Source organism: Aspergillus aculeatinus (assembly GCF_003184765.1).
Source record: "Aspergillus aculeatinus CBS 121060 unplaced genomic scaffold BO66scaffold_91, whole genome shotgun sequence".
Taxonomy (NCBI): domain Eukaryota; kingdom Fungi; phylum Ascomycota; class Eurotiomycetes; order Eurotiales; family Aspergillaceae; genus Aspergillus; species Aspergillus aculeatinus.
The window spans coordinates 75,423-103,361 of NW_020291560.1; the positions used below are offsets into that span (position 1 = coordinate 75,423).

Below are 27,939 nucleotides of genomic sequence, written 5' to 3' on the forward strand. Positions count from 1 at the left end.
TAGCGCCAAGGATAGGCCGCAGCCGTCAATCAACTTTCAGAACGTCATTTCCTCACCCAACCCACACTGCACTCGCTCACTCACTCACTCACTCACTCACTCACTCACTCACTCTCCTATCGCTGTCGGTCTATCTGTTTATCTGTCCCCTCTTTCCCCAATTTCCTCTTTACATTCTTTTCCACTCAGTGCCGGTCGGCTGTCACATTCTCCCAATCTTTTGAATATTTTCTATCGTCCTGCCCCTTTTCCTCCGTTGAGCGCACCTGTGATTTCATTCCACTGATTGATTAAGTTGCGCACTCGGGCCCACCGGCTCCCGCCGCATTTCCCCGTCCCCTGATCCCCTGATTCCCTACCACCCCCAAGAGCAAGAGCTCTGCACCGTCAAGATGAGTCGGTACGTATCATCTATTATGCTCTACCAGATATGCGCGGAAGCTCGGAAGGGTTGAAGACCGACTAACATGATGTGTCTAGCACTGAGGCTGATTTGGCCATCAACATTCGCAAAGCTACCAGCATCGGTAAGTCAAGTGTAGCTCAATCTAACGATGGCCTTCTAGCTTCTTGTGACTGATCAGATTTCAATCGCAGAGGAAACTGCACCGAAACGTACGCATTAATCTCATCATCACCCTCTCGACCTCCGAAGCACCGCTCCGCACTGCATCCGCGTCTGACCGTCCGTCGCTAATGCTCGCCCAGGGAAACATGTTCGGAGCTGCATCGTCTATACATGGGACCATAAATCCTCTGCGGCCTTCTGGGCTGGTATGAAGGTGTATGTTGTAGCTTCGCTCTTCACAATGCTCATTTGCGATGATGGTGACGGCTAACCAAGCTGTCTCTGCGTCACAGCCAGCCGGTCCTTGCCGACGAGGTGCAAACCTTCAAAGCGCTTATCACGATCCATAAGGTGCTGCAAGAAGGCCACCCGATAGTGATTCGTGAAGCGCAACAACATGCCAACTGGATTGACAGCCTCATGCGAGGTGTCGGGGGCGAGGGTCTTCGAGGTGGGTGGCCATCTGAACTGTGGATAAATGTTACAAGCCGTTAGAGCTCAGTACTGACTATCCACCGTGATGCTCTAGGATACGGACCCCTGATCCGGGAGTATGTCTACTTCCTCGAGTCGAAGCTTGCCTTCCACCGAAACCATCCCGAGTTCAATGGTGCGGAAACCGGTCTCAGGCTCTCGGATACATGCTAAATCTTCGCAGGCCTCTTCGAGTACGAGGAGTACATCAGTCTGAAGACGATCAATGATCCTAATGAGGGGTATGCGAATCATGACGCTAGCACCAAACTTGGCTGACATCATGATAGCTACGAAACTATTAGCGACCTCATGACTCTTCAGGACCAGATCGATGCCTTCCAGAAACTCATTTTCTCGCATTTCCAGTCGGGCACAAACAATGAATGCCGGATCTCTGCGTTGGTTCCGCTGGTGCAGGAGAGCTACGGCATTTACAAGTTCATTACCAGCATGCTAAGGGCTATGCACACAAGTAGAGACTACCTTCCCTGCAACTGCGGATCTATGGAGACTAACAGATGCCCGTTTAGCGACTGGTGACCACGAAGCCTTGGAGCCTCTCCGTGGCCGATATGACGCCCAACACTACCGCCTCGTGCGGTTCTACTACGAATGCTCTAATTTGCGGTACCTCACCAGTTTAATCACCGTTCCCAAGCTGCCGCAGGATCCGCCCAATCTCTTGTCAGAAGACGATGATCGTCCCGCTCTTCCGAGACGACCAGCCAAAGAGCCCGAGCCCGAACCCACCCCACCTCCCAAGCCAGTGGCTGCAGATCCAGAACCCATCAACGACTTCTGGACCACCGAAGCGAAGCGCCAGCAGGAGGAATATGAGGCGGAGCAGCGCCGCTTGCAACAACAGTGGGAGGAACAACAGCGCCAACAACTCCTGGCGCAGCAGCAGGCGCAGCAGGATTTCGAGGAACAACAACGTCTCCAGGCGGAGCAACAGCGTCTGGCTCATGAGCAATTGTTGCGCGATCAATACCAGACTCAAACACAAGGTCGACTGGCTGAGCTTGAGCAAGAGAACTTGAATGCTCGTGCTCAATATGAGCGCGATCAGTTGATGCTGCAACAGTATGATCGCCGAGTCAAGGACCTGGAGGAACAGATGAACCAGTTAACTGCGAATTTGAACCTGCAAAATGCTTCCAAGGATGATCAAATCCGATCCCTGCAGGAGCAAGTGAACACCTGGCGGTCCAAGTATGAGGCTCTAGCTAAGCTTTACTCGCAACTGCGCCAAGAGCACCTGGATCTGTTGCAGACCACGAAGAGCCTCAAGCTCAAGGCTGCATCGGCCCAGGAGGCGATCGAGCGACGGGAGAAGCTCGAACGTGAGCTCAAGACCAAGAACTTGGAGCTGGCCGACATGATCCGCGAGAGAGATCGCGCACTGCATGACCGAGATCGTTTGACCGGCAACAACAAGGAGGAGCTAGAAAAACTCAAGCGGGAGCTCCGAATGGCCATTGAGCGCGCAGAGAACGCCGAGCGCTCGAAGGGTACTGAGATCTCCACGTTGTTGTCGAAATACAACCGTGAGATGGCCGACCTGGAGGAGTCTCTCAGGGTAAGTTCCGTTTTGCATAAGGGCATACCTGAAACTGTACACTAAGTGACCGCATACAGAAAAAAACTCGTGCTCTGGAGGAGTACTCTTCCAGAAACTCGGAACGCGATGGTGACCACGAGCTCGCGCTTCGCGAAAAGGACGAGGAAATTGAGGTGTACAAGTCCGGAATGGAGCAGGCGCTGATGGAACTCGAAGAGTTGAAACTGGTACGTTTAGCCCGCGGAAACGAAAGAAAGTGTTTGGCTAACCCTGTGCCTTTCAAAGAGCCAAGGTGATGTCGACACAGCTCTTGATACTCAGATTGATCAAGTCTTGCACGGCACTGTGGCCAAGATCAATGATATCATCGATTCCGTTCTCCAGACTGGTGTTCAGCGGGTGGATGATGCTTTGTACGAAGTGGACTCTACCATGCAGGCTGGTAACCAAAATGCCTCGCCTCCCTATGTGCTTTCCCAGATCGAAAAGGCGTCTGCGTCGGCAACCGAATTCTCCACTGCCTTCAACAACTACATCGCCGACGGACCTAATAGCACGCACGCGGAGATCATCCGTACCGTGTCGATCTTTTCCGGCTCAATTGCCGATGTTCTCAGCAACACGAAGGGATTGACTCGCCTCGCTAAAGACGACAAGAATGCCGATCAGCTGCTTAACGCAGCCCGCAAGTCTGCACAAGCCACAGTACGGTTCTTCCGGGGCCTGCAGTCGTTCCGTCTGGAGGGATTGGAGGCTCTGCAGAAGACCGACGTGGTGATCAACAACAATTTGGAGGTGCAACGAGACTTGCAGGCTCTGTCGAAGTTGGTCGACGTCTTCGCTCCCAAGAGCGCGAGAATCACCACGAATGGAGACCTCGGCGACCTTGTCGACCAGGAGCTTCTAAAGGCGGCTGATGCCATCGATGCTGCGGCGCAGCGCCTGGCGAAGCTCAAGAAGAAGCCCCGTGATGGCTACACCACGTACGAGCTTCGCATTAATGACGTTATCTTGGAAGCGGCCATTGCCGTGACCAACGCCATCGCCGAGTTGATCAAGGCGGCGACTGAGTCGCAGCAAGAGATTGTCCGCGAGGGTCGTGGTAGCTCTTCGCGCACGGCATTCTATAAGAAGAACAATCGTTGGACGGAGGGGTTGATCTCGGCAGCCAAGGCCGTCGCTAACTCGACCAACACTTTGATCGAGACGGCCGATGGGGTTATCTCCGGTCGCAACTCGCCTGAGCAGCTGATCGTGGCCAGTAACGACGTGGCTGCTAGCACGGCTCAGCTGGTGGCGGCCAGTCGTGTCAAGGCTAGCTTCATGAGCAAGACCCAAGACCGTTTGGAGAGCGCTAGCAAGGCTGTCGGCGCCGCGTGCCGGGCTTTGGTGCGGCAGGTGCAGAGTATCATCAAGGAGAAGAACCAGGAAGACAACGAAGCGGTCGACTACAGCAAGCTCGGCTCCCATGAGTTCAAGGTGCGGGAGATGGAGCAACAGGTAAGCTCTTCATCTAGACTTCTTTCTAGGGTACAGAAAGCTGACTCATTTTGGGATTCCAGGTCGAAATTCTTCAGCTGGAGAACAGTCTTGCTCGCGCCCGCCAACGCCTGGGAGAGATGCGCAAGATTTCCTACCAGGAAGATTGATGGTGCGGGGATGATCAATGTTGCTGAGATGTGGGTGATTGTCGAGTACGGTTGTCGCATGTTGCAATGGTTGTCAGCGTCGTTGTACCTACTGTTTCGTCGGGTCCGATGGCCGACCCAGGACCCTTCTCTTGATTCTCTTTATTTTCCTGTCATCACCCTTCCTCCCCATTTCCCTCTCTCGTTGTTGGCAGTCGTGCATGGCATTGGTTTTGCACTTTTGTGATTTATTGTACCTACAGCCAATACACCTCCCACGGTCGCTTCTAGCTCGTTGGACACACCACGAGTCAAGCCCTTGCGCTCTTTCTCCTTATTAGATTCTTATGATAGTGTCATTGTCTAGGTTTAAGCTACGTTGTAAATTGCACAAAGGCATGACCAGTTGCGCGTTGCCCTTATACATACTATGGTCACTCGAGACGTTTAATTCAAAAGTCAGAACTGTACTCCGGAACCAATCACAGTTAGCTGCCCCCAGAGCCACGCCGGATCTTCATCCTCAGTCAGGGTCTTAGTGGAACGAACACGTCTGGCTGGTGAGGATGAGGGTGCGCTTTCCTTACTTGGAAAGCGGTGGCTTTACCGTGGACCTTTCCCTCCCCGTCCTCTCCCTCTTCCTCTATCATCATATCATGTCTTTAGCAGTCTCAACAGCATTGTGTTGTGGGTGGTGGTGGCCGGGCATCTCGATTGCTGGCGACATTTTCTCTCGCGCGTCGTGGTGTTTTCTACAAGGGAAATAGGCTCTAGAGCGGTTATTTAGGTCTGGTAGACGTAACTCACCAACCAACGCCATTGAAACGATATCCGTAGCGGTCAAAACAATCAATCTCAAGCCTCAACGGGCGTGAGGGCGCCTAACCTGATGGGAGCGTAACTCGCTGCATTCCGCGAACGCGGGCGGACTAGTCAAGGCTTCTTGACCATGTATGTCCATGTCCATGTCCATCAGATTCGGTTCTGCAGGCGAGTGGGGGAGGGGGCAGTAGCCTGGAGATTGTGATTGTGGGGAAAGGGGAGGGATGGTGGGTCCGAGTGGAGAAGAGAAAGAAGGGTTCAATACTCATACTCCGTACTCCGTACCTCTGCTAGTAACTGTACTACGGGAGACACGCTCCAGGACTATAAGGACCTGGACTGCACTGCACTGTACGTTTGTGTTTATTCTTCACTGGCCTTTTCTTGGCGATGGGGTGTCTTCTTAAGGTAGGAGTGGATTTCAGGGGGGTTGGTGGATTCGGTGGGGTAAAGGTAGGTACAGTAGGTGGGTGGGTGGGAGAAGTCTGGGAGCACTGGAGGAGTCAGTTGTATGGACTTCCTCTCGTGTCGTGACTTGAGGTAGATCTGCTGGGGAGGGACAATAATCTCGACAGTAAGTTACATCCGACGCTTACGATGAGAGAAAGGGGATCCATTCCCTAGCAGTAAGTATTGTATTGAGAATCCAAAGTTAGACGAAATACACCAAGAAAAAAAAATAATACAAAAGCAGGCAACCACCATCGCACATCCTACTCGAAACCAGGGATTATTAAACATCATATACACAGCCCCGTTGCAAGCCAGTCAATACGTCCAACACCGCAACCGCTTCCGTCCAATGCCGTAACCTGCCGACGACCGCTCCCTCGACTCCTCAGCCGCCAGCAGCGGCAGCCGCTCCTTCCTCCACGCCTCGAACCGCGCCCTGGTCTCGTCGAGGAGACTGCCCCTGCCCCCTCCCCCTCCCCCTCCCAGCGTGGCCTCCTGCTGCGCCGAGACCAGCTTCAACCACCCGGCGTCCGTGTCCCGCGTGATGCCCGCCCCGCCCAGGAACCAGTTGCGGAGCACCTGGCCCACCGGGTTGCCGACCTGGAGGACGCGGCGGCTGAGGAGGCCGGCCTGGACGGCCTTGGTGGCGGCCGGTTTGCGGAGGGCCTCGTGGAGGGCGAGGACCTCCGGGAGCAGGCGCGGAAGTTGGTCGGGTGCGGGGCTGTGGTGGTTCAGGAGGCCGAGGAGCGTGCTGAGCACGGCGGCGTCTTCGAGGGTGGCGGCCAGGTCTTGGGCTTGGTAGGGGGGGATGATGCGGCTGGCGGTGCCGAGAAGGAGGGTTCGGGAATTGCGCCAGGTGGGGAGGTCGCGGAGGGTGTGGTGGGTGGTTTGGGAGGCGAAGGTCGCGTGGGCGAGGATGGTTGGGAGTCTAAAGTTGGGATTGTTAGGCAAGGAGTTGGATCAGGGGGAATGTTGGGGGCTGAAGAGAGGCTTTTACCGATGATCCCAGCCTTGATGCAGTGCTTGTATCTGGGCAAGACCGGCTGCTTCTGCTGGAGGAGTGCTGTATGCGTGGTAGGTCACAAGCATATACTCTTCTCCCTGCCGGACGGGGAAGATGACGGTATGCTGCGCGGAACCTAACCAGGTGGTGATCTTGTTCTTGGAGCAGAGCTCGTCGAGTTGGCCGTCGTCGATGGCTTTCAGCGCCGATCGGGAGATGGTTGCTTGGTAGGCGATGTCGCCGGCTGGGCTGGGCGGGCTTGGATGGTTCAAGACTGTGTCTCGAGTGCTAGAGAAGATGCCTGTTTTCCCGTGGGTCGCCATCTTCAGCATTGCACGAGGTTCTCTTTGTCCGTTTAGAGCATCAAGGAATAGGGAGAAACAAACCATCGGCTCCAATCACCACATCTCCTTGAATGCGAGCTCCATCCTTCAAAAGCACCTCGGCGGTGTCGCAATGAATCTCCTCCACGATGGCATGAGGTCGGATGTCTATCTCTAATTGTCGCGCTTTGTCGAGTAGTATGTCGAGAAGGTCCGCTCGAGTGATATTACTGTTTTGCAGTATTAGTTTGAGTTGGTTTGTCTCAGATGGGCCTTGGCCCTGGGATGGAAGTACAGGACATACAGCCAAGGTCCCCCGTAAGCCTGGCGAACCGGTTCTCCCCACGGCATCGACCGAATCAACGCCCCATCGTGAAAGCGTCTTAAATCCAGATATTCTGTACTAGTCCCTTTGCGAGTCACAGCCTCCAGAAGAGCCAGTTGATGCAGAACTCGGGCTCCGTTGGGAGGGATCTGGATACCGGCATTGACCTGCAGGCGAAAGCGGAAATCAGCAAACAAAAATCCCCTGCCACGCCCCCGTCAGTTCCACTCACCTCAATCTCAGCCTGTTGCTCGAGAACAATCACATCCAATTGCTCCCGCTTGCAAGCGATCGCACAGATGAGTCCGTCTACTTCGGCGCCGATGATGATCACCTTCATGGTGGTGGGGAGGTGGCACAGCTTGTGAATGGGGGTTTATGGTGGTGTCCGAGAAGAAGAACAAAGAGAGGGGCCATCGTCGATTGAAAACGAAGCAACTGTCTTACCCCGCATGACTCAACGGAGGTACGAATACGTGGACAAAGCAATTCGAGACGAGGGAAAAAAAAGCAAGTTGAGTCCTGGACTGAAGGAGGGGGTGTATGCACCGTGCATCATGAGGTCATACAGAGGGGAAACAAACATTCCAGCGAAAACTGTCAGGCGTTTTGATCACGCCAGCGGAAGAAGCAAGGTGGTATTGGGAAGAGATGCACAGATGCGATGTGTGTAACTGCACCCAAGAATACACACGAGGTCGACACTTGCCACTTGACCACTGATGGCCTAGAGCAGCTTATAACCATCGCTTCTCGTCAGCGCCCAATGGCTTCGGCATTATCTCCCATCCTACTTCCACCCCCTGGATTGACCCTGAATGTCGCACCGAGGTCATCCTGCCGAACCCCGTCATATGCGTCTCCATGTACTCCGAAGGCACATCCTCCGGACGGAGATAATCGGGCGCGTCGAATCCGCTTCGGCCCTCGTATTGTCCCAGCGACCGCAAGTACTTCATCGCCCCGGCCAGGGAGACATCCACCTGCCACGATCCGCCCTCCGTCGCCTGCTTGTACAGCGCCGCCATGACCCCGGCGGCGAGGAAAAAGCCTCCCGCATAATCCAATGCCTGACACGGCAGCGGACGGGCTGCCTCGCCAGCACCAAAGTGCTCGGCCTCGGACACATTCAGCCCCGAGCACGTCTGGACCAGGGAGTCGAATCCGCGACGGCCAGCCCACGGCCCGTCCGGACCATACGCCGACAGATTCGCACAGATGATCCCGCGACCGGCGCATCTTCGCGCGATCGCCTCCGGGGACAGCCTGCGCGCCGCCAGACTCCCCGGCCTGTAACCCTGGATGAACACGTGCGCCTCGTCCAGGAGCCTGAACAGCTCCGCTTCATCCTCTTCAGCCTGCAGATCCAGCTGAATCGTCCTCTTCCCACGGCCCATCTCGCGATCCAGCTCCGGCAAATCCGGGAGATTGGGACTCGTCACCCACAGGACATCGGCGCCGTGGGCGGCGAGCGTCTTGCCGGACAAGGGCGCCGCAATCACGCGAGACATCTCCAGCACCCGCAGCCCGCGCAGGCACTTATCCGCGCCGCCAGCCCCCAGGCAGTCCGGCAGCCCCGGCCCCGTTGACGCGCCGTCGCCAATCTTGCGTAGCCGGATCGGCGTATCCGCAATGGCACGGGCCTGGGGAAGCACATCCCACTGCGTGAAGCTCCGCAACGCAGCGATGGCGAGCCCGGTCTCGACCCCCGTCTGCTCCAAGTCTACGCACCGCCACGCGGCCACCTTCGCCGCGACGGCCTCCCGATCCATCGTCACATCCGGCGCGCAGCCGAGGAGCGCCTTGGCTCCGTCCCGGTGGTTCGGGAACCCGTCATGCACGCGCACGTAGCCGTCAGACGTTCTGTGTAGACCGCCCACCGGGCTGGTTGGGGGGAATTGGACCGGCTCGCCGTCGATCGTGTAGAGTCGCCAGGAGTTGAATTCCACACAGGCGTGGCGGAACGAGACGGTCACTGTGGGTGGTCGTGGGGAGTGGTTGTGGTTGTGGTTGTGGTTGTGGTTTCGCAGGCTGTGGATCTGCGCGGCGAGCAAGGTCGCAAGGGCGATGGACGCCTGCGCGAGATGGCCCACCTTGAAGGAGGAGGGGAGACCCGGTTTCTCGGGGTCGGTGATGTCGAGCGACGCCAGACTGGCTTCGGGGAGGCCGAGGTCGCGCCAGAGGTGTGCGACGGAGTCCTGGGAAGTGAACGCGCTTCTGTCGGAGCTTGATGCTGCCATTCTTAGTCATGTGCCGTGGACCCTGCTGGAATGTTTTGTGTCGAATGTTTTCTAACGCTCGAGGGGTCAAGAGGGGGATTAAGTATGACTCGATCTCGGCAATGGCCCGGGCCAGCGTCCGATCACACGGCACGAGTTGCCGAGAGGAAATGGGGTCGAATGATTGTGTTTTGCAACAAGAGACGAGATTCGCCTTACAGGTAAAAAAGCTTCTGTCTTTGCAGAGTCTAGCATTCGCAAACCAGATTCATAGCCAGCTTATTCCTAGCAAGGTGGAGAGTTGTAGGGGCGGAGATTAGCGACGTTGTTTACCTGGCGGAGAAACAACAACCTACCAAGTAACTTACTGTACCATGGGAATTGGCAATCCAGATGCGTTTGAGACAGACTTCAAGTAGATAGATAAGATATCGCAGAGCCAGCGATACTCCGTGCTTGGGAGAAGATATGGGATGATAAGATGGGGGGGGTGCTTATCGTGTGCGGGGTAGATGCAGTCGAGTATGCACTGCTGTACAGATGCTCAAGTCAACCCCATATAACAACAACCCCCCCCCCCCCCCTTCTACCACCACTACACCTCTCCCACCAGCCCAGCAACCACACACCCCCTACCTACCATGACCGACCAACTCCCCCACGTATCCAACTGGATCAACGGCGCGCACGCCGCCGCCACCCCCGAGCGCATCACGGTCCTCAACCCGGCAACCTCCACCGCGCTCGCAACCATCGACGCCACGCCCGAGACCACCATCAACAGCATCATCGAAGACTCCCTCACCACCTTCCAAAGCGGCACCTGGTCGCGCGCCGACCCCACCACACGCTTCACGGTCCTCACCACGGCCGCCCGGCTCCTGCGCGCGCAGCTCCCGGACCTGATCGCCCTCGAAACGGCGCAAACCGGCCGGCCGATCCGGGAGATGCGCACGCAGCTCGCGCGGGTCCCCGAATGGCTGGAGTACTTCGGGTCGGTGGCGCGGGTGCACGAGGGGTCGGTGCCGCCGTTCAAGGGCCCGTCGGTGACGAACACGCTGACGCGGCAGCCGCTCGGGGTGGTCGCGCTGATCACGCCGTACAACCACCCGCTGCTGATCGCGATGAAGAAGCTCGGGGCGGCGCTGGCGGCGGGGAACACCGTCGTGGTCAAGGCGTCGGAGCTGGCGCCGCTGTCCGTGCTGCGCATGGGCGCGCTCTTCCAGGCGGCCGGGCTGCCGGACGGGGTGCTCCAGATCGTCAGCGGCTACGGCGCGCACACGGGCAGGTTCCTGTGCCAGCATCCCCGGCTGGCCAAGATCGATCTGACCGGGGGCATGGCGACGTATCGTGCCGTCGCGGCCGTCGCGGCCCGGAATCTGGTGCCGGTGACGGCCGAGCTCGGCGGCAAGGCGCCCGTGTGTCTGTTCGATAGCCTCGAGGTCGACACGGCGGTGCGGGCCGCCTTGTTTGCCGGGTTCATCGCCAGTGGGCAGACGTGTGTCACGGGGAGTCGGCTGTTGGTGCATCGGGGGATCTATGAGGAGTTCAGGGAGGTGTTGGGGCGGAGGGTGCGCGCGTTGCGGGTGGGCGATCCCACGGACGAGACGACGCAGATTGGGCCGGTGATTTCACGGGCGGCGGTGGAGAGATGTGCGGCGTTTGTGGAGAGGGCGGTGCAGGAGGGGGGGAAGGTTCTCTGTGGTGGTGGTCGTGTTTCGAGCAGGACAGGGTTCTATTTCGAGCCCACGGTGATCGAGACCCATGCGGACTCGGATCTGGCGTGTAATGAGGTCTTTGGGCCCGTGATCGCGCTGCTCAAGTGCGAGTCCGAGGAGGAGATCGTGCGCATCGCTAATAGTACCGCCTTTGCGCTGGGGGCGTCGGTCTGGACGAATGACTTCAAGCAGGCGCATCGCGTGGCGGACCAGATCGAGGCCGGCATTGTCTGGATCAACGGCCATCACCTGAATGACCCTTCGTCGCCTTGGGGTGGGTTCAAGGAGAGCGGCATCGGAAAGGAGAATGGCCTGGCCGCCTATGAGAGCTACACCAAGCTCAAGAGTACGGTCGTCAACTATGGGGTGCCGCCGGTTTGGTTCGATGACGAGCCCAAAGATGCGCGGTATGGCTAGGGTCCAGACGGTGTCTGTGTCCGGCTGGAGATGTTAGTTCAACGCTGGGTTGCGAGTCTATGATTCAACTCCTTCTCTTCGAAGGGAGACTACGGGTCTTGTTCATGTGCTCAATAACTTAGTATGCAGCTGGTTGCTGTTCTCTCATTCCACGAAAAGCCCCGTCTCTGCCAACCCGCTCTGATGTAGCGCCAATGTGTATGCCCAAGCATGGTGCAAGATAGATACAAGGAAAGATAAGCCATTTCGTCTGTAGATCGCCACATAATCGCGTAGTTCATCCTGAAGCATCCAGTCTAGTCTTTCCAAATTTCAACCCTGCCAACTAGTCCAACGCGCGTGTCGCCTCGCGACGAGCAATGTAGGCCTGACGCTCCGCCGCCCACTCGGGACTCAACTGCGACAGAGGCGCGGGGATGTACTCATTCTCCCAGACGTCGGGATCGACCGTCCTGATCTTCGCATTCTTGGGCAGAGGCAGACCGTGCTCCTCCGCCAGCCCCTCCCGCTCGAAGTGCTTCAACATCGCCGCCCCCTCCGCGTCCGCCAGCCGCAGCAACAGGGCCCAGAACTCCTCATCCGAGAGCGTCCAGAGCACCTCCTCGGGCATCTTGCCCTGGCGCACCAGCTCCCCGATCAACCGGCCGGTGCGCTTGTACATGTCGGCGTGGGCGGGGTTGGACCACACCTCCTGGTCGATCTGGAGATAAGCGCGGGCGAAGCCGAGCGCGACGCGGCGGTGCTCCAGCACCAGGATGCGGTTGCGCGCGGTCGGGTAGGGGAAGGCGCGCAGACAGCGCAGCAGCTCGCGCACGCGGTCCTGGGTCAGCTTCCCGAAGGCGAGGCCGTCGCGGAGCGCGTAGTCCAGGCGGTCCGCGCAGAGATGCGGCGCCGGCAGCTCGACCAGCGGGTACTGCTCCTCGTGCAGCACGGTCGGCGGCATGCCGTGCCGCGCCAGGATGGCCGGGATGCCCGTCGTCTGCAGGTAGCGCGCCTTGTGGACTTCGTGGAAGCTCTCCTCCTGCGGGTTGGACAGCGCCCAGTCGACGACGTGGCTGAGCACCGTGTGGCTGATGTCGTGGAGGAGCGCGGCCACCTGCTCTTCCAGCGTGGCGCCCTGGGTCCGCACGAGCAGGCAGGCGCCGACGGAGTGCTCGAAGCGCGTGATCTTGACGGCGCCCGGGAGTAAGCCCAGGTGGCCGGTGACGCCGTGCTGGCAGATGCCGATCAGACGTTGCAGGTCCGGGCTCTGCAGCAGGTCGAGGAGGACGGGCTCGGTGATCTCGTGCGTGCCGTACAGCGTGTCGGTGATGATGATGCGGTGGGGGGATTCGATCGTCAGCGTCTGGAAGTGCCCCGCTTTCAGGTCCTCGTCGGCGGCCATCTCGGAGGTAATGATGCACGCGTCGTCGGTGGATGACATGTGGAGGATATGCGGGGAGGAAAGAAAGGATGGAAGTGGTGGAAGAATAATCAATTGAAGATGTGTACAGAGTCCAAGGGAGAGGGAGAAAGAAGAAGTCTGGGTTGGTCACTGCAGGTTTGTTCAGCACGAGTAGAGTCACGATTACCAAGGGAAATGCAGGGCAGGTCACATGAGCCAGGCAACAATTTCATCAACGTTGATCCAGTGAATGCAAAACAAGAAAATCCTTCAGATATCTAAGAGGGGGCTAGATATGACTATTTCGCATCGCATGTTGGGTTGGATTGAATGGTACCGAGTAGATTGGGACCGAACCTGGACTCGATCTGGACTGCAGCAGCCTCGACCACCTGCTTCTGAGATAGTGGTGGGAATGTCAACGCTTCATCTAAATTGCAAGCCGTCGGCATCGAAGATGTTTCCGCATAGTGCTTAGCTACTTTGGAGCTTGTTGTCCGGTTCGGTTGACAGCCCAATCTCACCAAGGAGAGGGTCCTCAGGATCGATCTAGTCACCATGCCTTGCGCACTCGCAAGTGAGTCTTCGACCCAAGTATGCTAAGTCCTCTGGCTCATTCTGCAGGTTATCACCACATTACTGCAAAGAAAGAAATGTACATTCAGCGACACGACAAAGTTTGTTGCAAGAATCAAAGACTCGAACAAGACCCCTATCACGTTGGGGAGGCTGACTGCGCTTCGCCTTTGATGCGCATCTGTAAAAAGGCAAAGGTGGAGCTTTCATTGGTAATTCCATTCTAATGTTCTCGATACTCTGCTATCGTACATCCTGAATTACGTTATGTGCTATGGACGAGCTTGCTAATGCAGACTTGTCTACGTTCTCAACAACGACCGTAGGCCACCATCTCCATCGACGTCTCTCGCGTGTCAAAGTGCTGACTCTCTTCTCCAGCATAACAGGGTCCCAACTGTTTCTGATTCCAAGACATGATCTCAGAGGGCAAAGCCCGTCAGATGCTCGAACTGCCCAACCTTCGACCTCAGGTCCCCAACGATCGGGGCCATCGCCCAATGATCGCCACGATCACCTTCAACATCCCCTCATCGCTACCACATGAGGCCTTGCCTACCACCGAAATATACCCACTCGCAATCAGTATTAAGAGAGTTAATCGGCTGTCGATTTCTCGAACAGTTCCCCCTATCATTGCCGGGAGGATAACGGTGCGCGGCTGGCTGGGCATGGTACTTCTACAGATGTCTTAGGCTGTCGCACCGGATGATAAAGGTGGTTTCGCGTTGTTATGACTCTTAGCCGTCGATATGGAATGGTAGGCTGGGGAGAATTGAGAGTGGATATGTTGTAGATATGTTGGCTCTGCTAAGGTTGGCGAGTTCAGGGCAGTGCTGAACGATTTCTGTACGGCTCGTTGCTCGCTCCCTAATATGCTCGGGTGTTGGTTTGAGTTCGACAGTAGTTGGCATGAAACAACGTACCTTAGTAGCTTGTAGTTGACTTGGACGAAGTCACCCAGCCATAACATGCTATCTTTAGATTGGGCCATCGGCAACCGAGCTGGTGAGCTCCAACTGCTGACCGTGGTCACAGTTTTGCGAGACACACATAACATTGTATCGATCAACGCAATCATGCCTCTGATATCCCAGAGACTTGATCATAGTAGCTTCGTGGGCCGTGAGCCCACTACAGTTATCCCAGGCAGCGATCTGCATCCAGGCATCGGTAGTAACCGACTCTGGGGTTAGAGACAAAGGGTCCACAAAACCCTGGCCCTAAAATGCGATTCCGCGGCCAAGAACACACCAAGTAAACGGTCAAGAGCCAACGCAGAAGATCGACAGACGGCGCTTTCAAATTCCCTACTTGCGCGCCAAAACCTAGCTCTCGCAACAAACCATAACTCATCAGGAGAAGCTTGTGCGTATGTCCTTGTGAAAGGTCAGGTCAGTCTAGACCCCCCCACAGCATGATAAGACATACCTGTCTTGGGGCTATACTTCTTGATCCCATAGGTCCCTGCAGAATTGAATTCAGCCTAGACTGCATTAGCGAAGTCTACTTCGCCGGAGATCCAAAACTTGCTGATGGACACGCTGCCCCCAAAGACCCCCTTGCGACCGCGTATGAAATTTGATTTGGCATCGAGCAAGCCGGCTGACTATCCACACCGGGTGTCAAAGATTCTCCTCCCTTTTTGCGCCAGCCCCGAATTCCATCATGCCAGTCGGAAAACCACATACAGGAAGGGAAACCCAACTCTTCAAAAGTTGGTTCCCCATTCAGAATCTCGGCTTCCACGCTAGGATCAGATGGAAGGAGAGTTCACGGCAGACAAAAAGGATGGGGTCCCCTTCTTTGTAGTATAGTCTTTGCGGCCAAGCCTCCCTTGACAGCCGAACTCCTGGCCTATGACTCGTGTGCTTCCGTTCTGGACGTGCTCGATTGGCTCGCGAATTGAATTCGAACCATGCAACCACTGCAAGAGCCAAGTTGTGCCCCCCTGTCGAAGGGGGATGTCGGTCCTGCATGAAAGTGGAGAAACAGTCTTTGGTTTTGTTGTGAAACAACTTCGAAGGGGATGAGGGCGACCAGGGTTGTCTCCGAGGGTTGGACGCCGTAGAGAAGAACTATTGAAGGTTAGTCGGGTCTGCAAGCCACCCGACTGGCCTTTCGCGGGTTGTTGCAGTTGCAGGCTTGGGAAAAGTCTCAGGCTCGATGTTGGCTGCGATCCGTAACTCATGGCTCCAAAGCTTCCTTACCATCACGCACGAGCCTCTGGTCTTGTGCCATGGCTCGAATAATTACTGCCATCGCCGTTTGCTTTGTGTACGGTCACAAACTACAAGTGCGGATCCGGATTCGGCTCCTCTAGACCGTACCCAAGCCCAGCGGTTGACCGGACTGCAATCTTTGGTACTCCCCGCATTATCCATACAATAGCTAGTTGGCGCTTCTTTGTTCTGCGCGGCACATCGTGATCTTGAGAAAGCGACTCTCTCTCGTTGGTGAGCAAGAGCAAGGACGAGCTAAGTTTGGGGAGACCTCTGCACTTCGGAGCAAGTGGCAGGCATTCAAATCCTTTGTCTTAGTTGCCCCAGCTGCCTGTCTACAGCATTGGCCAAGAATGTTAGTTGTAATATGTCGAATTTTACCAAAATACTTGTCAGATTCGCCGTCAACCTCTGCTACCACATCATTAGGGTAAAAGATAATAATGATAACATCAAACACCCCTGTTCCAGTTGTGCGACTGTGCAACTGTGCGGCAATTCGCATTGGTTCTGATCCACCATTAGAAAGGCGATCAATTCTGAAACTAGGTCAAAATACACACTACAATCTGCCTTACGGTGTAACTCCCGACATGTGGGATGGGCTAACGTGCTATGGCTTTGAGTTTTTATTTGAAGTGTATGTCATTCTGGTTGAGCAAAAGCAGACATCACAGTCTGAGGAAACAAGAAAACAACGATAAAGAATTCTCCATCATGACACTAGGTCAGTCTGATTGGTCCCTCAATCGGGCTGAGTCCTTATTTGAAGCAGCGAGATGCAGCCAAGTTTCTTATCAGTCGATGTTCTCCATGATCTTCAGGAAGAAATGAAATAAACGCTCTTGTAGTATGTGTGAGAAATCCCATTGCAGCAAAGCTCTCATCGGTGGACATTCATCATCAATGCTTCGCCTCGAAATTTGAAGTCGTGATCACAACAGATTCCGTATGCCGTGTGCGCCATTACTGCGCGTGGTCTTCATCCATCGAGGTGGATTTAAAGTGTTCCAGAAGCGCAATGCAGCCTCTCATGACAGTGTACGCCGCTCGTTGGTGCTCCAGGAAAGACCCTGAAAAGTCAGTATGATATGCTTCAACACTTTTGATAAACACTCACAGAAACGGCGAGCATCTTCCGGGCGGCTTCCCGTCATGCGAATCATGAAGTTCTTCGCATTCTCGGTCAGGCAGATTCTTGTCTCCATAGCTTGGTAGCACAACGCCTGTGTCTGAGCGCCGTATGCCACCCCACGGTCATCGTTCTTCCAGAAGTTGACATGCTCGGCAATAGTTTTCCTAATCAATCATTTAGCTTGTACCTGAGTGTATCAGCATGTCAACTTACGCCAAATAGTAGTGTGAGAGGCCGACTCTGAAGATGTAGTGATAGCCATACTTTCTGGTCGCCCTGGACAGATCATTGTTTGCGTTGGTTTCCGCTTTCAAGAGAGCCCGATGGAATTTAGCCAGTTTCTGCCCCTCGAGAATGGTATTGATGTCGCCATCGATCATGCCGAATAGGTTGACTGGATGGCCTTCGAAATCCGCAATACTAGGTTTCACATCATATTCAGACATGACCGCTTGCAGGTTCTTGCCATGCAGTTCGACAAGTGTCTGCTTGTTTTCGTCCGAATTATGAATCAGATGTGGGGAGGGAATTTCGAATTCGCCAACGTCCAAAGCCGCAGCCTGAGCCATGAGTCTGAATTTGTTGCCATGGACGGAAAAGGAGGTAGAAATGTATGCAGCTCGCTGCCGAGTCTGATAGTCAAGACTGGCATCGGTCCGGAGTTCATCGATGACGCGGAGTAGAACATTAGGCTCTGCAGCCATGGTGGTGTTTTCTGTTGACTCGGAGGATGACAGGAAATTGGAATGGTGTAAGTCTTGATGAGGTTGAAGAAGAGAGGCTGATGGTGGAGGAACAGTTCTGGAAATGTGGAGGATGGAAAGATAGAAAGATGTCAAGTCGAGGAGACAGGAATCAGGAGGGCTTAAATAATTTTCCTGTAGAGAAAAGACTAAACGTGAAACGCCCTACTGTTATTCAGAAATCTGTGTTCTTGTGAATATATGGATATCACCCCGCTCGCTTTGTAAAACAAAGAAGCTGCTAGACCACCCCAGTATATCTTGAACTTGAAATCATTCACTGTGTCTAGTGCTGCCTATATCTTATTCAGGTATGTTTTTGGTGTTGAATAGGTTTTCTGAGGTACATATATCTCTCCGTCTTCCTCTGTCTCCAAGATCCTTCTTCCTTTCTTTCCTCCACCAACCCACTCTACACTTCCTCCACATCCTCGATATCACACACAACTGATCCTGATCATTCTTCAACCACCTTTGAAACTCATCAGCTTTGATCTCATCGGTCAAAATGAGTACCCCTCCTCTAGCCATGAGAGCTCCTGTTGAGCGCACCGACAATATCACCGAGCTGCTGTGGCAGGATGCCTTGCGTCATCTCAGAAACACAAACAACGAAGTGCTCCTTCCACTTAACGTGGTGGATATCATCGGTCAGAGGAACGTTGACAAGATCAAGACTCGTCTGAGGTGAGTTGCTTCCGACATGGTGGACTTTTCATGTGTGCTTACAATGCTATTTAAAAGTATGCTTATCGGGACCCCAACGGTTGCTTTTCTCGATGAATCTATCAACGCACTTCGCATTCTGCAAACTCCTGCATTTTCGGGAACTGCGGTAGCACTTGCTGCTCCAATCAAGGAACCAGCAACTGAGATTGAGGCTGCATCTATCACTATCCAGGCCATACCTGTGAAACAAAACAAGATCCCTCGCCCCCCGAACGCATTCATCCTGTATCGTCAAAACCATCATCCAAAGGTGAAAGAAAGCAACCCAGCTCTCACCAACAATGAAATTTGTAAGTCTCGATACCTCTATTTTGTTGAAGCACTGTGAGCTAACTTCGATAGCCATCTTGCTAGGAAAGCAGTGGAAGGCCGAACCTGAAGAGGTGAAGGCCGAGTGGAGAAAACTGGCCGAGGAGACTAAACGCAAGCATGCCGAAGAGCACCCCGACTATCAGTACACTCCGCGCAAACCATCCGAGAAAAAACGTCGTGGCTCGTCTCGTCCCGAATCCAAGCCCACCAAGCGGTTTCACACCCCAGCTGCGACAAGCACTGAATCCGAAGTCGGCAGCTCTATCCCTGATACCAGTCTTTCCACAATCAGTGCCGACGCCGAGACCCCGAACCACAATCTCGCGGACCTCGAAAGTGTCGTTGGTTCCGACGAGCCAGCCATGATTGGCGGCCCCTACCGCTTCAGCGCCGCTGAGCTCGACAATCTCATTGCGGAGGTGGAGAGCGAAAACCAGCGCGCCATGATCTTTGCCTCGGCGAACTTCGGCATGAACGAGAGACTCGCTGGCGAGCCTTTCGAACTGTCGGACTTCCTGGCGGACATCTACTGAAGCGAATGCGTCGATCGGAAGTGATGATGCTCTAGCGACGTCGGAGGAGAGAGCGGCTAGGAAACGGTCTGGAGCTGGCCTCCACACTGGTCCAGGCTGCTCAAGCTCCGTGATGATGCTTGGTGCACTCACTGCATTCGACTTTTCTCTACACGATCGGGGATGAGAGACATGAGAGGGGAGACAAACGAGAGGGAGGAACGGATCGAGGACAAGTCTTCAGACTGACTGGACCCTTTTGTTATCTCTACCATTTTCCTTGCTATTTTGCAATCCTGTATTTCCACTTCTTCTCAGATCAAACAAGACTGTACCTTCCACCAGCCCCGATCTTCTGAATTCTTCTGAGAGATTTTATCATGATATGGTTGATGGACAGGTTACCCAAAGAATGTATCTCATGTTTATCTGTTATCATGCATCTGGTCCGACGGAGATAGCATAAAGTGCATCGAAGTCCGTGGAAACTACAAACAAGTTGCATAGGATCATAGAAATCTAACATATGGTGGTTTGGACTAACAAACAAAACTTTCTGCGCATCTCTATTGTTCACGTAGACTTTGCTTGCTTGTATGCGCTCCTTGTATTTACGAATAGTAGATTCTCTCGCTATGGTTGCGAATAGTTGTATTATCTTACCATGGTTGCAAATATCATATTCTGAGAATCACTTTGATTGCAGGCAACTTGCACCACTACTCGTTTTCAGAGTAACACGTCCAGAAAAAGCTATATTCTGGGAGAGCTGGATCCAGCACCGAATAGCACTGCTGACAATAGCCCCACGCAGCTGGAAACTGCAGAGTGATTCCTTTCATACAATAACGCCTCCCCACCTTTCATGCGCGTAAGTGGATACACACCATGCGGGTCCGGGGTCATTTGTTTCATCAACAATCACCTGCCAAAGTGTCTCCGCTGTGGGTGTGGATTTCAACTCTAGGCTGCTATCTAATAGACAAAAGATGATGGCGGGTAGTGGCTGGATTTGGTAGTAGCTATGATGGTGAAGCTGAAAGGCTAGTTGGTGGGTTACAAGGATTGATAACAGTCGTTACTAACAAAATGTGCTAATTATGCCGTCAGAATAGTTTATTACCAGATTCTCTTATGGACAACTACCCATAACAGACCAGAACAACGCCCATCCAGTATCAACTTCTGATGTCACACGCGAGAATCAAACTCAAAAGGGGGGTATCATTTTCTTCCATCGTTCCAAGCAAAAGACAAGCTTGGGCTTCGATGATATGAGCAGTTGCTCACAGCTACGATGACGAATTCCAATCGCTTGCCCAAATGAACGTCGGACATCGCCATTGCGTTCCCTTCTCCTTGTTGCCGCTCGGCCCTAGAGGCCTCGAACATATCCAAAACGCTCGTCCACAATTCGGTCCAGGCTTTTTCGTCGTCAAGCTGATGCATGGATCCTGATGGCTTTCGCATAAGGGAGCTCGCTTCTTCGTGAACAGCTTGGACCAATCTTCTTTGCTGACGATCGGGTCAAAAACAGCGTCGTGTTCATCGGGGGTAAAAACATTGGATGGATCGCGGCTGTTGGCTTCTTCTGCAGATGTTTTGGTCACGGTGTCCACAGCCTCCTGTTTCTCAAGCTGCGAGTACGCCGTTGGGCCAGTCATTGTGGATGAAGAAGTCGACGGTTGAGAGACCGCAAGCTCAGCATCCTTGGCGGAACAATCCTCGCTAGAATTCGCGGGGGCACTTTTGGGCTTGAAGAATCCTTTCAAGGTTTTCTGCCCAGGGTTCGTCGGCGCGGGTGCTGGGGCAATCGTGCTTTTCGATCGCTTGATGGGGGACTCAGGCTTGTCCGATCGCTTGCGTACTGTGCCCCTACTATCGCCGTTGGCATTACTGACCGCTTCGTTGGGATTCGACTCGGAAGAAGACAGCGCAGCTGTCTCTTGCATCGCCGTTGGCCGAGGATTTGTAGGAGTTCCAGAGGGGGTGCTTTGGGATGATTTGGTAGGCTTGCGCATGAACATATCCTTGATGCTTCTCCGTTTGTCAAACTCTGGGATTAGACGCCCGGAAGTGGGCAACAGTAACTTTGCTGTGTACTCTTGCTGACGCTCGCCATTCTTGAAAACACCTGCAGGATTCATAATGTCGCGAACCTTCGTCTCTTTCCCTTCGAACATGATGCTATCCTTCAAAACGGCATAGACAGGGCAATGATCCGAACCCTGCATCGTCTGCTGTCAGCAACGATTCGCGTTTATCCCTCAATCGACAGAACCTACCATAAGCCCTTCTTGGATGTTGGAATCGCAAAACCAATCTTGCATTTCCAGACTGCAGAGGACGTAATCAATTCTTGCGCCATAATTGCCTGGGCGCGCATTGATTCTCTGCTCCCAGCAGGTATACATCCCTTTGCGTTCAGGATGGAATGATCGGCAGATATCATGGAGCACAGGCTTCTCTCTTCCTTCATCGCGCTCACCAATGACTTTGCCATCCGCAAGCCACTGGTTGAAAACACGTCGGGCATGCATCGAGATCCATTCATCCTCGGACATGGTTCCCTTTCTAATCGCCTCTGCCGCGTGCGCTGCATCAATCTCTCTTCTAGAGATATTCAGATCACCCGTGACAAACACCCGCTTTCCCATCGCGACGAGGTTGCGAACTCGGGCATCCATCAGGTCGATAAAGTCATGACGGAATGAGTCACGACTTTCGTCCCGGGTTGCCGGGGAGTATATGCCCAGCAACACAAAGGCGGGGAATTCGAGAATGACACAACGCCCTTCCGAGTCCAGGGTAGCAGGATCGACCTCAAGGCTACTGAGTTGCTCCAAAGTTGGATAGCCGCCAATCTGCTGGTCGTCTGGAAGCTCGCGAAAGGGGACCGTTGAGTTTGGTGGACAAAGCATACCTGTAAGCCCCTCCTCCGCACGGATCGGGGCACAGGTCGCATTGCGAGTGTAAATGACCACTCCAGAGTAGCCTGAAGCCTGTCAGACTATGCTAACCACTAGACTCAAGCACACAAAACTTGCCTTTCTTCACCTTAGGCAAGCTGAAATAGCAATCCCATCCTGGGACCAAAATCATGTCATCGCGAAGGTCCTTCCGTTGAATCTTCGTTTCCTGGAAGACAACAATGTCTGCCTCGAGGATGTCAAACATTGCCTAATCATGTTAGTTCGAGTCTGATGCGCGAGAAGGCCAAAGCGATGGATATACATCGAAGGTCCGCTTGCCTCTCCATGGTTCGTAGGAGAATGGATTTCTGCATCAGTCAGTGACAGACCATTCGCAGCTACAACGCATAGCTCACACACCGGATCCCATTGACTGCAAGATACTAGTAATTAGTACATGATTTGGCCCAGGTCTATGGTTTGCAACATGTCATTATGTTTGTTGTTCCGCACTCACCGTTCCATGTTGTAATACGAAGCCCCATTCCGTCTCTACCGATCTACTCGACGCATACCCACCGGAAGCATAAATCGGGAGATTGAGGTCTCTGGATTATATCGCCGCCCCGGCGATTCAGATGCATGGATTAAGCAGCAACCAGTTAAAGTTAACTCCGGGAGCTTCGAGCAAGCATGGGACCGACACGTGACTGTGACATCACGGGGCGGTCAACATTCGAGGTGGAAATCGTGCTGACATAATGGCGCACTGCCTGTGGCCGGAAACCAACGAATCACGGGGACGCTAAGCGGCTTTTGGTTCGTTAAGCCGGCAGGGCCGACATCCGCTGATATTCCCACCGTCAAAGACGTCGTACGTTGTTCCACACCAACAACTAGCAGACACACTCCGATTGTCTCGTCCACAACCACCACCAAGCCCCCAACCATGTACGCTCAGCGCAGTCTTCTTCGCCTGCCCCAGCAGCTGCGTGCTGCTCCGGTCCGCGCCGCCGTCCAGCGCCGCCTCAACCACACCGAGTCCAAGCTCCCCTCCTGGGCTGTCGACAACGAGTTCAACCGCGAGAGAGAGGCCGTCAAGCACCACGCTGCTGCTACCAGTGGTGCGTAACCCTTCTCGGGGAAGAGCGGACCTCAATTGGGGTCCAATTGACTTTCAACTTCACCGAGTCACCCTTTCGCAATGGATCTACACATCATGCTAACTCCACGGGGTTGTTACCAATGTTCCAACAGACCTCTGGCGCAAGCTCTCCATCTAGTACGTTTGCGTTATTCCTCACTGCTTGTCATCCCCTGTGGCGGCAGCAATCGATCCCATCCCCGGATTACCCCGTTTCAAGCCGATCTAAGTCTTTTTACTTACACAAAACTCCAGCGCTGTCGTCCCTGTCGTGATCCTCGGCGGGCTCAACGCCTACAACCTCTGGGAGGAGCACTGGGAGCACTGGGACCACATGCCTCCTCTTGAGGAGCGCACCGAGTACCCCTACCAGAACATCCGTGTCAAGAACTTCCCCTGGGGTGACGGTGACAAGGTGAGTTATCCAATCGATGCAAAGCTTAGGGAGAAGTTTTGACTAATTGATTTTCAATTCATATTATAGACCATCTTGTAAGTTTCCCGACTTTTCTGGCTTCAAGTCCACCAAAATCCTCGCGACTACCTACTACGCCGCAAGCTGGGAACGACGGATTTGCCGTCCAAATCACAGTTCGGATTTGCTAACTTTGATGAACTACAGCTGGAACTCCAGCGTCAACTACCACAACAAGGACAAGGCCACCTAAATGGTCCCGTGGTCAAATGACGGACTAATCAGTTTCCTTGTTGGGACTCATTTCCAAGGCGGATACCGAAGGAACAAATGTACATTGATTGCGGAACATGCAAGATGTAAAGGAACCCTGGGGAGGGGAGAAATGAAGGAGGAAGAGAGAGAGAGAGAGAGACAGAGAGACAGAGAGCGAGTCACACGCACAACACAATGCTGCTTCAATTTTTATATTTTTTTCCTTTGTATAATGCGCTTTTGTCAATTCGGGGGGGAAATCAAGTCCCCATCGCGCGCGATTTGATTCCGCCTGGCATAAGTGCTTCTTCGGGTTTCGTATGGTTCTATTGTAAGATCTACCGTCTGAAATATAGTGGAGTCTCGTTTCTAAGTAGACATTGGGGAGAGCAACATCAGTCCCACTGGAGACTCTGGTCTGATAAACTCGAGAGACATGCAAAACAGAGCGACAACATCACGGGCTACACATCCGCCGACTCGAGGCGCCGCTGCTTCTTGAGGTCGAGGTACTTGGCCGCATAGTCGTTGGCCAGCACCGGATCGCCCGTCAGATGCATGACGGTCGCCTTCTTCGCCATCATCTCACATTGGCCCCTGATGTCCTCGAGCTCCTCGTACTGCTCATAGGCACAATCCAGGTACCCGAGCGCGCGGTTCAAGTATTCTTTCTTGAGGGGCGACGGGGCCTGCCCCTGCCCATGGCTCTGACTCTGACTCTGACTCCAAAGGGAACCCGCGACACCCATGTTAGCGTCCACGAGCAGCGAATACGCCTGGGCGGCGAGGTCGCGGTCGTCTGCCTCCAGGACCTGCGGCATGATGCTCTCCAGCATGGCGGCGACGGCGGCGAACTCGCGCAGGCTGAGGAGCACCCCGCCCAACACGCAGATGGCCTCCCACAGACTGGGCAGGAGGCGCGACCGGTGGGCGATGCTGGCGGCGCGCATGGCGAGGGAGAAGCCGCGCTGCGGGTGGCCCGACTTCTCGAGGATCCGCGCCTTGAGGCAGAGCAGCTTGACCTGGCTGAAGATGTCGAAATTGTCCTGGTGGATCGATCGGGCGGTCGACTCGATGAGCTCCAGCGCGCGCGCGTAGTGGCCCTGGCGGATGCGGAAGTCAATCGTCAGGAAGGACAGGAGGAGGGAGATGTCGGTGTCTGGGAGTTCGATCGCTTGCAGTTGGGAGAGGAGATGCTCGGCGGCTACTTTGTTGTCACTAGGAGGTTGTTAGGGGGCTGTCTAGTTTCTTTCCACAAGAATGATTTGTCGGGAGCAGAGATACCGGTAGATATGTCGCTTGAGTTGCAGCACACCGGTGAAGAATGTCCAGTATTGGTTCGCTTTTAGGGATCGAAGCTTTTCGGGCGTGACCTGATCCATGCGGCTGGATATGTCCTTGTAGCGACCTTGTTGTGCGAGCTTTGGGGCATTAGCGAAGATGTCGTGATGATGAGTGGAGGAGGGGGTGGGAGTTGACATACAAGCTGGCAGCTGCGGAATGTACTCTTGAGATAATCTTCAAATGGTGCTCTACTCGCATAGCATTCACGGAAGACTTCGCTACTCAGCCAAGATAGATGGGTGATTCCTGCTGGATTGTCAGTAAGGCTCAGATGTTTATCGTCGGGGAACAGAACCTATTCTCCCAAAGAGCGATGCTTGAAGTAGAAGCTGCGGGCCCACTGAGTTCATCAGATTCTTCGTGACATTCAAGTGTGAAGCGCGGATTATGTTCTCCATGGACGCGGCAAGGCTCTCCCCCTAGGCATTGTCAGTAAGCCACCTGGGCGGTCGAGAAAGATAGCATACATGTTGCAGCTCGAGCTTCGCTTCACTCAATAGTGTGGTGCTCAGCAGACTCCACATCTCCGTTTCCTTGGCCTTCGCCTTCAGGAACGCAAGGCCCTCTTTCTCATTGCCTAGCATGCCGGTGTTCTGTATATCCTTCATCTGCTCGGGGAAAGCTTTGCCGAAATGATACAGCCAGCTCATACAGAAGTTGAGGCAATTCATGTCATGCGATTCACGCGCAATCGAGACGGCTTCCTGCATTGCTGACACAGCCTCTCCATGGCACCCATAGTCAGCCTGCAGGATGGCAAGATTCAACAACGCGTACTGATAGGAGCTTCTGTCACGACTGTGCATGGTGTAGTCGAAGTAGCGATGGAGATTGTCAAAGGACGAGGGATAGTCGCCCGCCCTCCAGGCATCGAGAAATCTACGAACCAGTCAATCACCGGCGTCAAGGGCACCGGGGGCACAACAGACACACCTTAGATAGTGTATCAAGTTGGGCACCGTCACGCCCGATGCTATGATGCGCTCTAGCTGTGCTTTCATCTCATCCGGAACTCTCCCGCCCAAGCCTGAGGCGCATTAGCAGCGAGAATAGATCGAGGAGAGAGATGGCAATAGTACTTTGTAACTCGTTTATCTGAAATTCCAGGAGCCGCTCCACATCTTTCGTGCTGACGTACTTGTCGTCTTCCGAATCGTCATCGATTTGGCCGTAGGCCACTTGAGAAAGATGGCTTGTCGTATCTAAGCCAAGCTCTAGCAGATTAATGTCGACCGGAGCCTGCGATCCAGCTGGGTTTTTCCGCGCCCATGCGCGGTAAGTTGGCAACCTGTATCTCACAAACCCCTTCCAGAGCTTGACCGAGTCGTGGAATTGTAGTCGGGTGAACTCCAACTGGGATCGCCGGACGAATGCCCCCAGGGGCGAGCACCGAGAGAGTTTGGTAGAGCTCGTATCGGGAGCCAGACCGGCGTCTCGATCCCGAATCTGCTCGTCTCTGGTTTTGGCTAAAAGGTCGGAGATTTCACCAAAGAATACCTCCAGCGCATCGCAGGAGTCGATAGACCAGATCTTCTTCAAGAACAGATCCCATATCGAGCGACCGGGCACGGAAGACGCGTGACCGAGAAGGGATTCTTCAAGGTCTGTGATTGACGCGGAGCTTCGTGTTTCTTTCTTCACTGTAGAGGGAGGCGCCTCCCGGTCCAGGGGACTCAGGCATGAGACCAGGAATGATAGCACATGAATTGCTGAAGAGTTGGGGACGACGCCATCTACGTAGATGGAGATCAAGCACAGGAGTGCAACTTTGGAAGGGGTGAGATAACGACTCATTGTGATTCTTATCTGCACATTGTAATGAGAGGACCTGATGATTTTCGCAGGCACAGGCCCGGCTCAACTGAACAGAACTCTCGGGTCTTTTGCGGCTTGCAGCCAGCGCGAAGGAGATCGGGTCGTCCGACGCGAGACAAATGAATCGGCAGGCAGATTGGAGGTGGCAAGCCCACTTTCCTGTTTGTTCAGTGGTCCGATTGTCTACTGTAGGGTTTCAAGATGACGATGCGGGAATGTTGCAGCGCGGTAAACAATAGAGGGAAGAGAGGGGGGTGTAGAAGAGGCGAAGTGGATATGTTTGGCTGTAGAGGAAGGCCTAGTACATACGACCATCTGAAATGCCAGCTAGGTTGGGTGCGTCCGCTTTATATCGTTGCCAGGATTTTTGTTCGTTCTCAGAGGTCAATGAATCGGCCGGAAGCCCTTTCTCTCAGCCGGTACCTTGAGCCCTTCCTATCTTCAACTGGTTGTAAACTTGCTGTCAACTTGTTGTAAACATGTTTGTTGTACCAACCATTTGTTTTTCCCATGATCCACATCACGTGATGTCACATGACCATCGACTCAGGAACCTGCTCATGTATTCTCAGGTAACCATCTACTAAGGTACCCATTGGTGTCTGCCGTCATGGGCTAGAAGGAATAGTGATTACATGCTCCAAAGTAGCGTTTCTTTTTGTTTGATTTGGTTTGCCGAAACTGCAACTTGTCAAGCCGAGCCGGATATATGCGGCTCTACTCTGCGTCTTCTCTCGCTAGCCAGAGATCTCTGGGCTGTGAGGTACGGACGGGCAATAATCGGATATGAAGACATCAAAGCTCGGGTACTCAGTGTCATGAACAATGGATTATCGTGGACCAAAATGGCCTCGGGTCTTTCGATCTGAGCGCCGGTCAACATTTACACAGAAGATCGCCCATAAAAGAATAACCAGCGCAGATTCG

At 54.0% G+C, this 27,939-nt stretch overlaps 11 protein-coding genes across 11 annotated transcripts; 5 read left to right on the top strand and 6 right to left on the bottom strand.

The window, feature by feature from the left end:
* The first annotated feature begins 62 nt into the window (after positions 1 to 62).
* BO66DRAFT_386393 (putative cytoskeleton assembly control protein Sla2) lies at positions 63 to 4,626 on the top strand. The gene is made up of 12 exons (XM_025646178.1): positions 63 to 400; positions 481 to 527; positions 598 to 615; positions 709 to 784; positions 862 to 1,019; positions 1,098 to 1,178; positions 1,227 to 1,284; positions 1,333 to 1,517; positions 1,576 to 2,624; positions 2,684 to 2,833; positions 2,892 to 4,106; positions 4,169 to 4,626. Exons 1-12 carry the CDS (start codon positions 393 to 395, stop codon positions 4,253 to 4,255), a joined length of 3,132 nt encoding a protein of 1,043 aa, XP_025497857.1. The 5' UTR covers positions 63 to 392; the 3' UTR covers positions 4,256 to 4,626.
* Positions 4,627 to 5,824: 1,198 nt separating this feature from the next.
* On the bottom strand, positions 5,825 to 7,500 carry BO66DRAFT_444418 (putative salicylate hydroxylase; the record flags this gene model as incomplete). The annotated part of the gene is made up of 5 exons (XM_025651591.1): positions 5,825 to 6,437; positions 6,507 to 6,813; positions 6,899 to 7,065; positions 7,140 to 7,327; positions 7,393 to 7,500. The coding sequence occupies 5 exons, from the start codon at positions 7,498 to 7,500 to the stop codon at positions 5,825 to 5,827; spliced, it is 1,383 nt and encodes a 460-aa protein (XP_025497858.1).
* Positions 7,501 to 7,897: 397 nt separating this feature from the next.
* Positions 7,898 to 9,400, bottom strand: BO66DRAFT_386400 (CAIB/BAIF family enzyme; the record flags this gene model as incomplete). Its single annotated transcript, XM_025646179.1, has 1 exon — positions 7,898 to 9,400. One exon carries the CDS (start codon positions 9,398 to 9,400, stop codon positions 7,898 to 7,900), a length of 1,503 nt encoding a protein of 500 aa, XP_025497859.1.
* Positions 9,401 to 9,960: 560 nt separating this feature from the next.
* Positions 9,961 to 11,677, top strand: BO66DRAFT_256255 (aldehyde dehydrogenase family protein). The gene has a single exon (XM_025643007.1). It carries the CDS (start codon positions 10,021 to 10,023, stop codon positions 11,512 to 11,514), a length of 1,494 nt encoding a protein of 497 aa, XP_025497860.1. The 5' UTR covers positions 9,961 to 10,020; the 3' UTR covers positions 11,515 to 11,677.
* On the bottom strand, positions 11,656 to 13,032 carry BO66DRAFT_396521 (metal dependent phosphohydrolase). Its single transcript, XM_025648490.1, has one exon. The coding sequence runs from the start codon at positions 12,935 to 12,937 to the stop codon at positions 11,840 to 11,842; it is 1,098 nt and encodes a 365-aa protein (XP_025497861.1). The 5' UTR covers positions 12,938 to 13,032; the 3' UTR covers positions 11,656 to 11,839.
* A 3,464-nt stretch (positions 13,033 to 16,496) lies between these two features.
* MAT1-2-4 (putative mating locus protein) lies at positions 16,497 to 17,604 on the bottom strand. Its single transcript, XM_025652505.1, has 3 exons — positions 17,045 to 17,604; positions 16,817 to 16,995; positions 16,497 to 16,769 (listed from the first exon to the last, which is right to left on the bottom strand). Exons 1-3 carry the CDS (start codon positions 17,533 to 17,535, stop codon positions 16,663 to 16,665), a joined length of 777 nt encoding a protein of 258 aa, XP_025497862.1. The 5' UTR covers positions 17,536 to 17,604; the 3' UTR covers positions 16,497 to 16,662.
* A 478-nt stretch (positions 17,605 to 18,082) lies between these two features.
* BO66DRAFT_424478 (HMG-box domain-containing protein) lies at positions 18,083 to 19,589 on the top strand (the record flags this gene model as incomplete). The annotated part of the gene is made up of 3 exons (XM_025650171.1): positions 18,083 to 18,261; positions 18,319 to 18,593; positions 18,646 to 19,589. The coding sequence occupies 3 exons, from the start codon at positions 18,083 to 18,085 to the stop codon at positions 19,146 to 19,148; spliced, it is 957 nt and encodes a 318-aa protein (XP_025497863.1). The 3' UTR covers positions 19,149 to 19,589.
* A 685-nt stretch (positions 19,590 to 20,274) lies between these two features.
* On the bottom strand, positions 20,275 to 22,622 carry BO66DRAFT_396524 (DNA-(apurinic or apyrimidinic site) lyase APN2). Its single transcript, XM_025648491.1, has 4 exons — positions 22,362 to 22,622; positions 22,175 to 22,307; positions 21,413 to 22,122; positions 20,275 to 21,355 (listed from the first exon to the last, which is right to left on the bottom strand). The coding sequence occupies exons 2-4, from the start codon at positions 22,302 to 22,304 to the stop codon at positions 20,420 to 20,422; spliced, it is 1,776 nt and encodes a 591-aa protein (XP_025497864.1). The 5' UTR covers positions 22,305 to 22,307; positions 22,362 to 22,622; the 3' UTR covers positions 20,275 to 20,419.
* A 341-nt stretch (positions 22,623 to 22,963) lies between these two features.
* BO66DRAFT_396526 (cytochrome c oxidase subunit VIa) lies at positions 22,964 to 23,992 on the top strand. Its single transcript, XM_025648492.1, has 5 exons — positions 22,964 to 23,163; positions 23,297 to 23,321; positions 23,439 to 23,598; positions 23,668 to 23,675; positions 23,806 to 23,992. The coding sequence occupies exons 1-5, from the start codon at positions 22,989 to 22,991 to the stop codon at positions 23,849 to 23,851; spliced, it is 414 nt and encodes a 137-aa protein (XP_025497865.1). The 5' UTR covers positions 22,964 to 22,988; the 3' UTR covers positions 23,852 to 23,992.
* Positions 23,993 to 24,317: 325 nt separating this feature from the next.
* BO66DRAFT_386418 (putative anaphase-promoting complex subunit Apc5) lies at positions 24,318 to 27,468 on the bottom strand (the record flags this gene model as incomplete). Its single annotated transcript, XM_025646180.1, has 7 exons — positions 26,277 to 27,468; positions 26,131 to 26,224; positions 25,665 to 26,076; positions 25,493 to 25,616; positions 25,337 to 25,443; positions 25,138 to 25,274; positions 24,318 to 25,071 (listed from the first exon to the last, which is right to left on the bottom strand). Exons 1-7 carry the CDS (start codon positions 26,989 to 26,991, stop codon positions 24,318 to 24,320), a joined length of 2,343 nt encoding a protein of 780 aa, XP_025497866.1. The 5' UTR covers positions 26,992 to 27,468.
* Positions 27,469 to 27,612: 144 nt separating this feature from the next.
* BO66DRAFT_256391 (uncharacterized protein) lies at positions 27,613 to 27,939 on the top strand. The gene has a single exon (XM_025643008.1). The coding sequence runs from the start codon at positions 27,648 to 27,650 to the stop codon at positions 27,879 to 27,881; it is 234 nt and encodes a 77-aa protein (XP_025497867.1). The 5' UTR covers positions 27,613 to 27,647; the 3' UTR covers positions 27,882 to 27,939.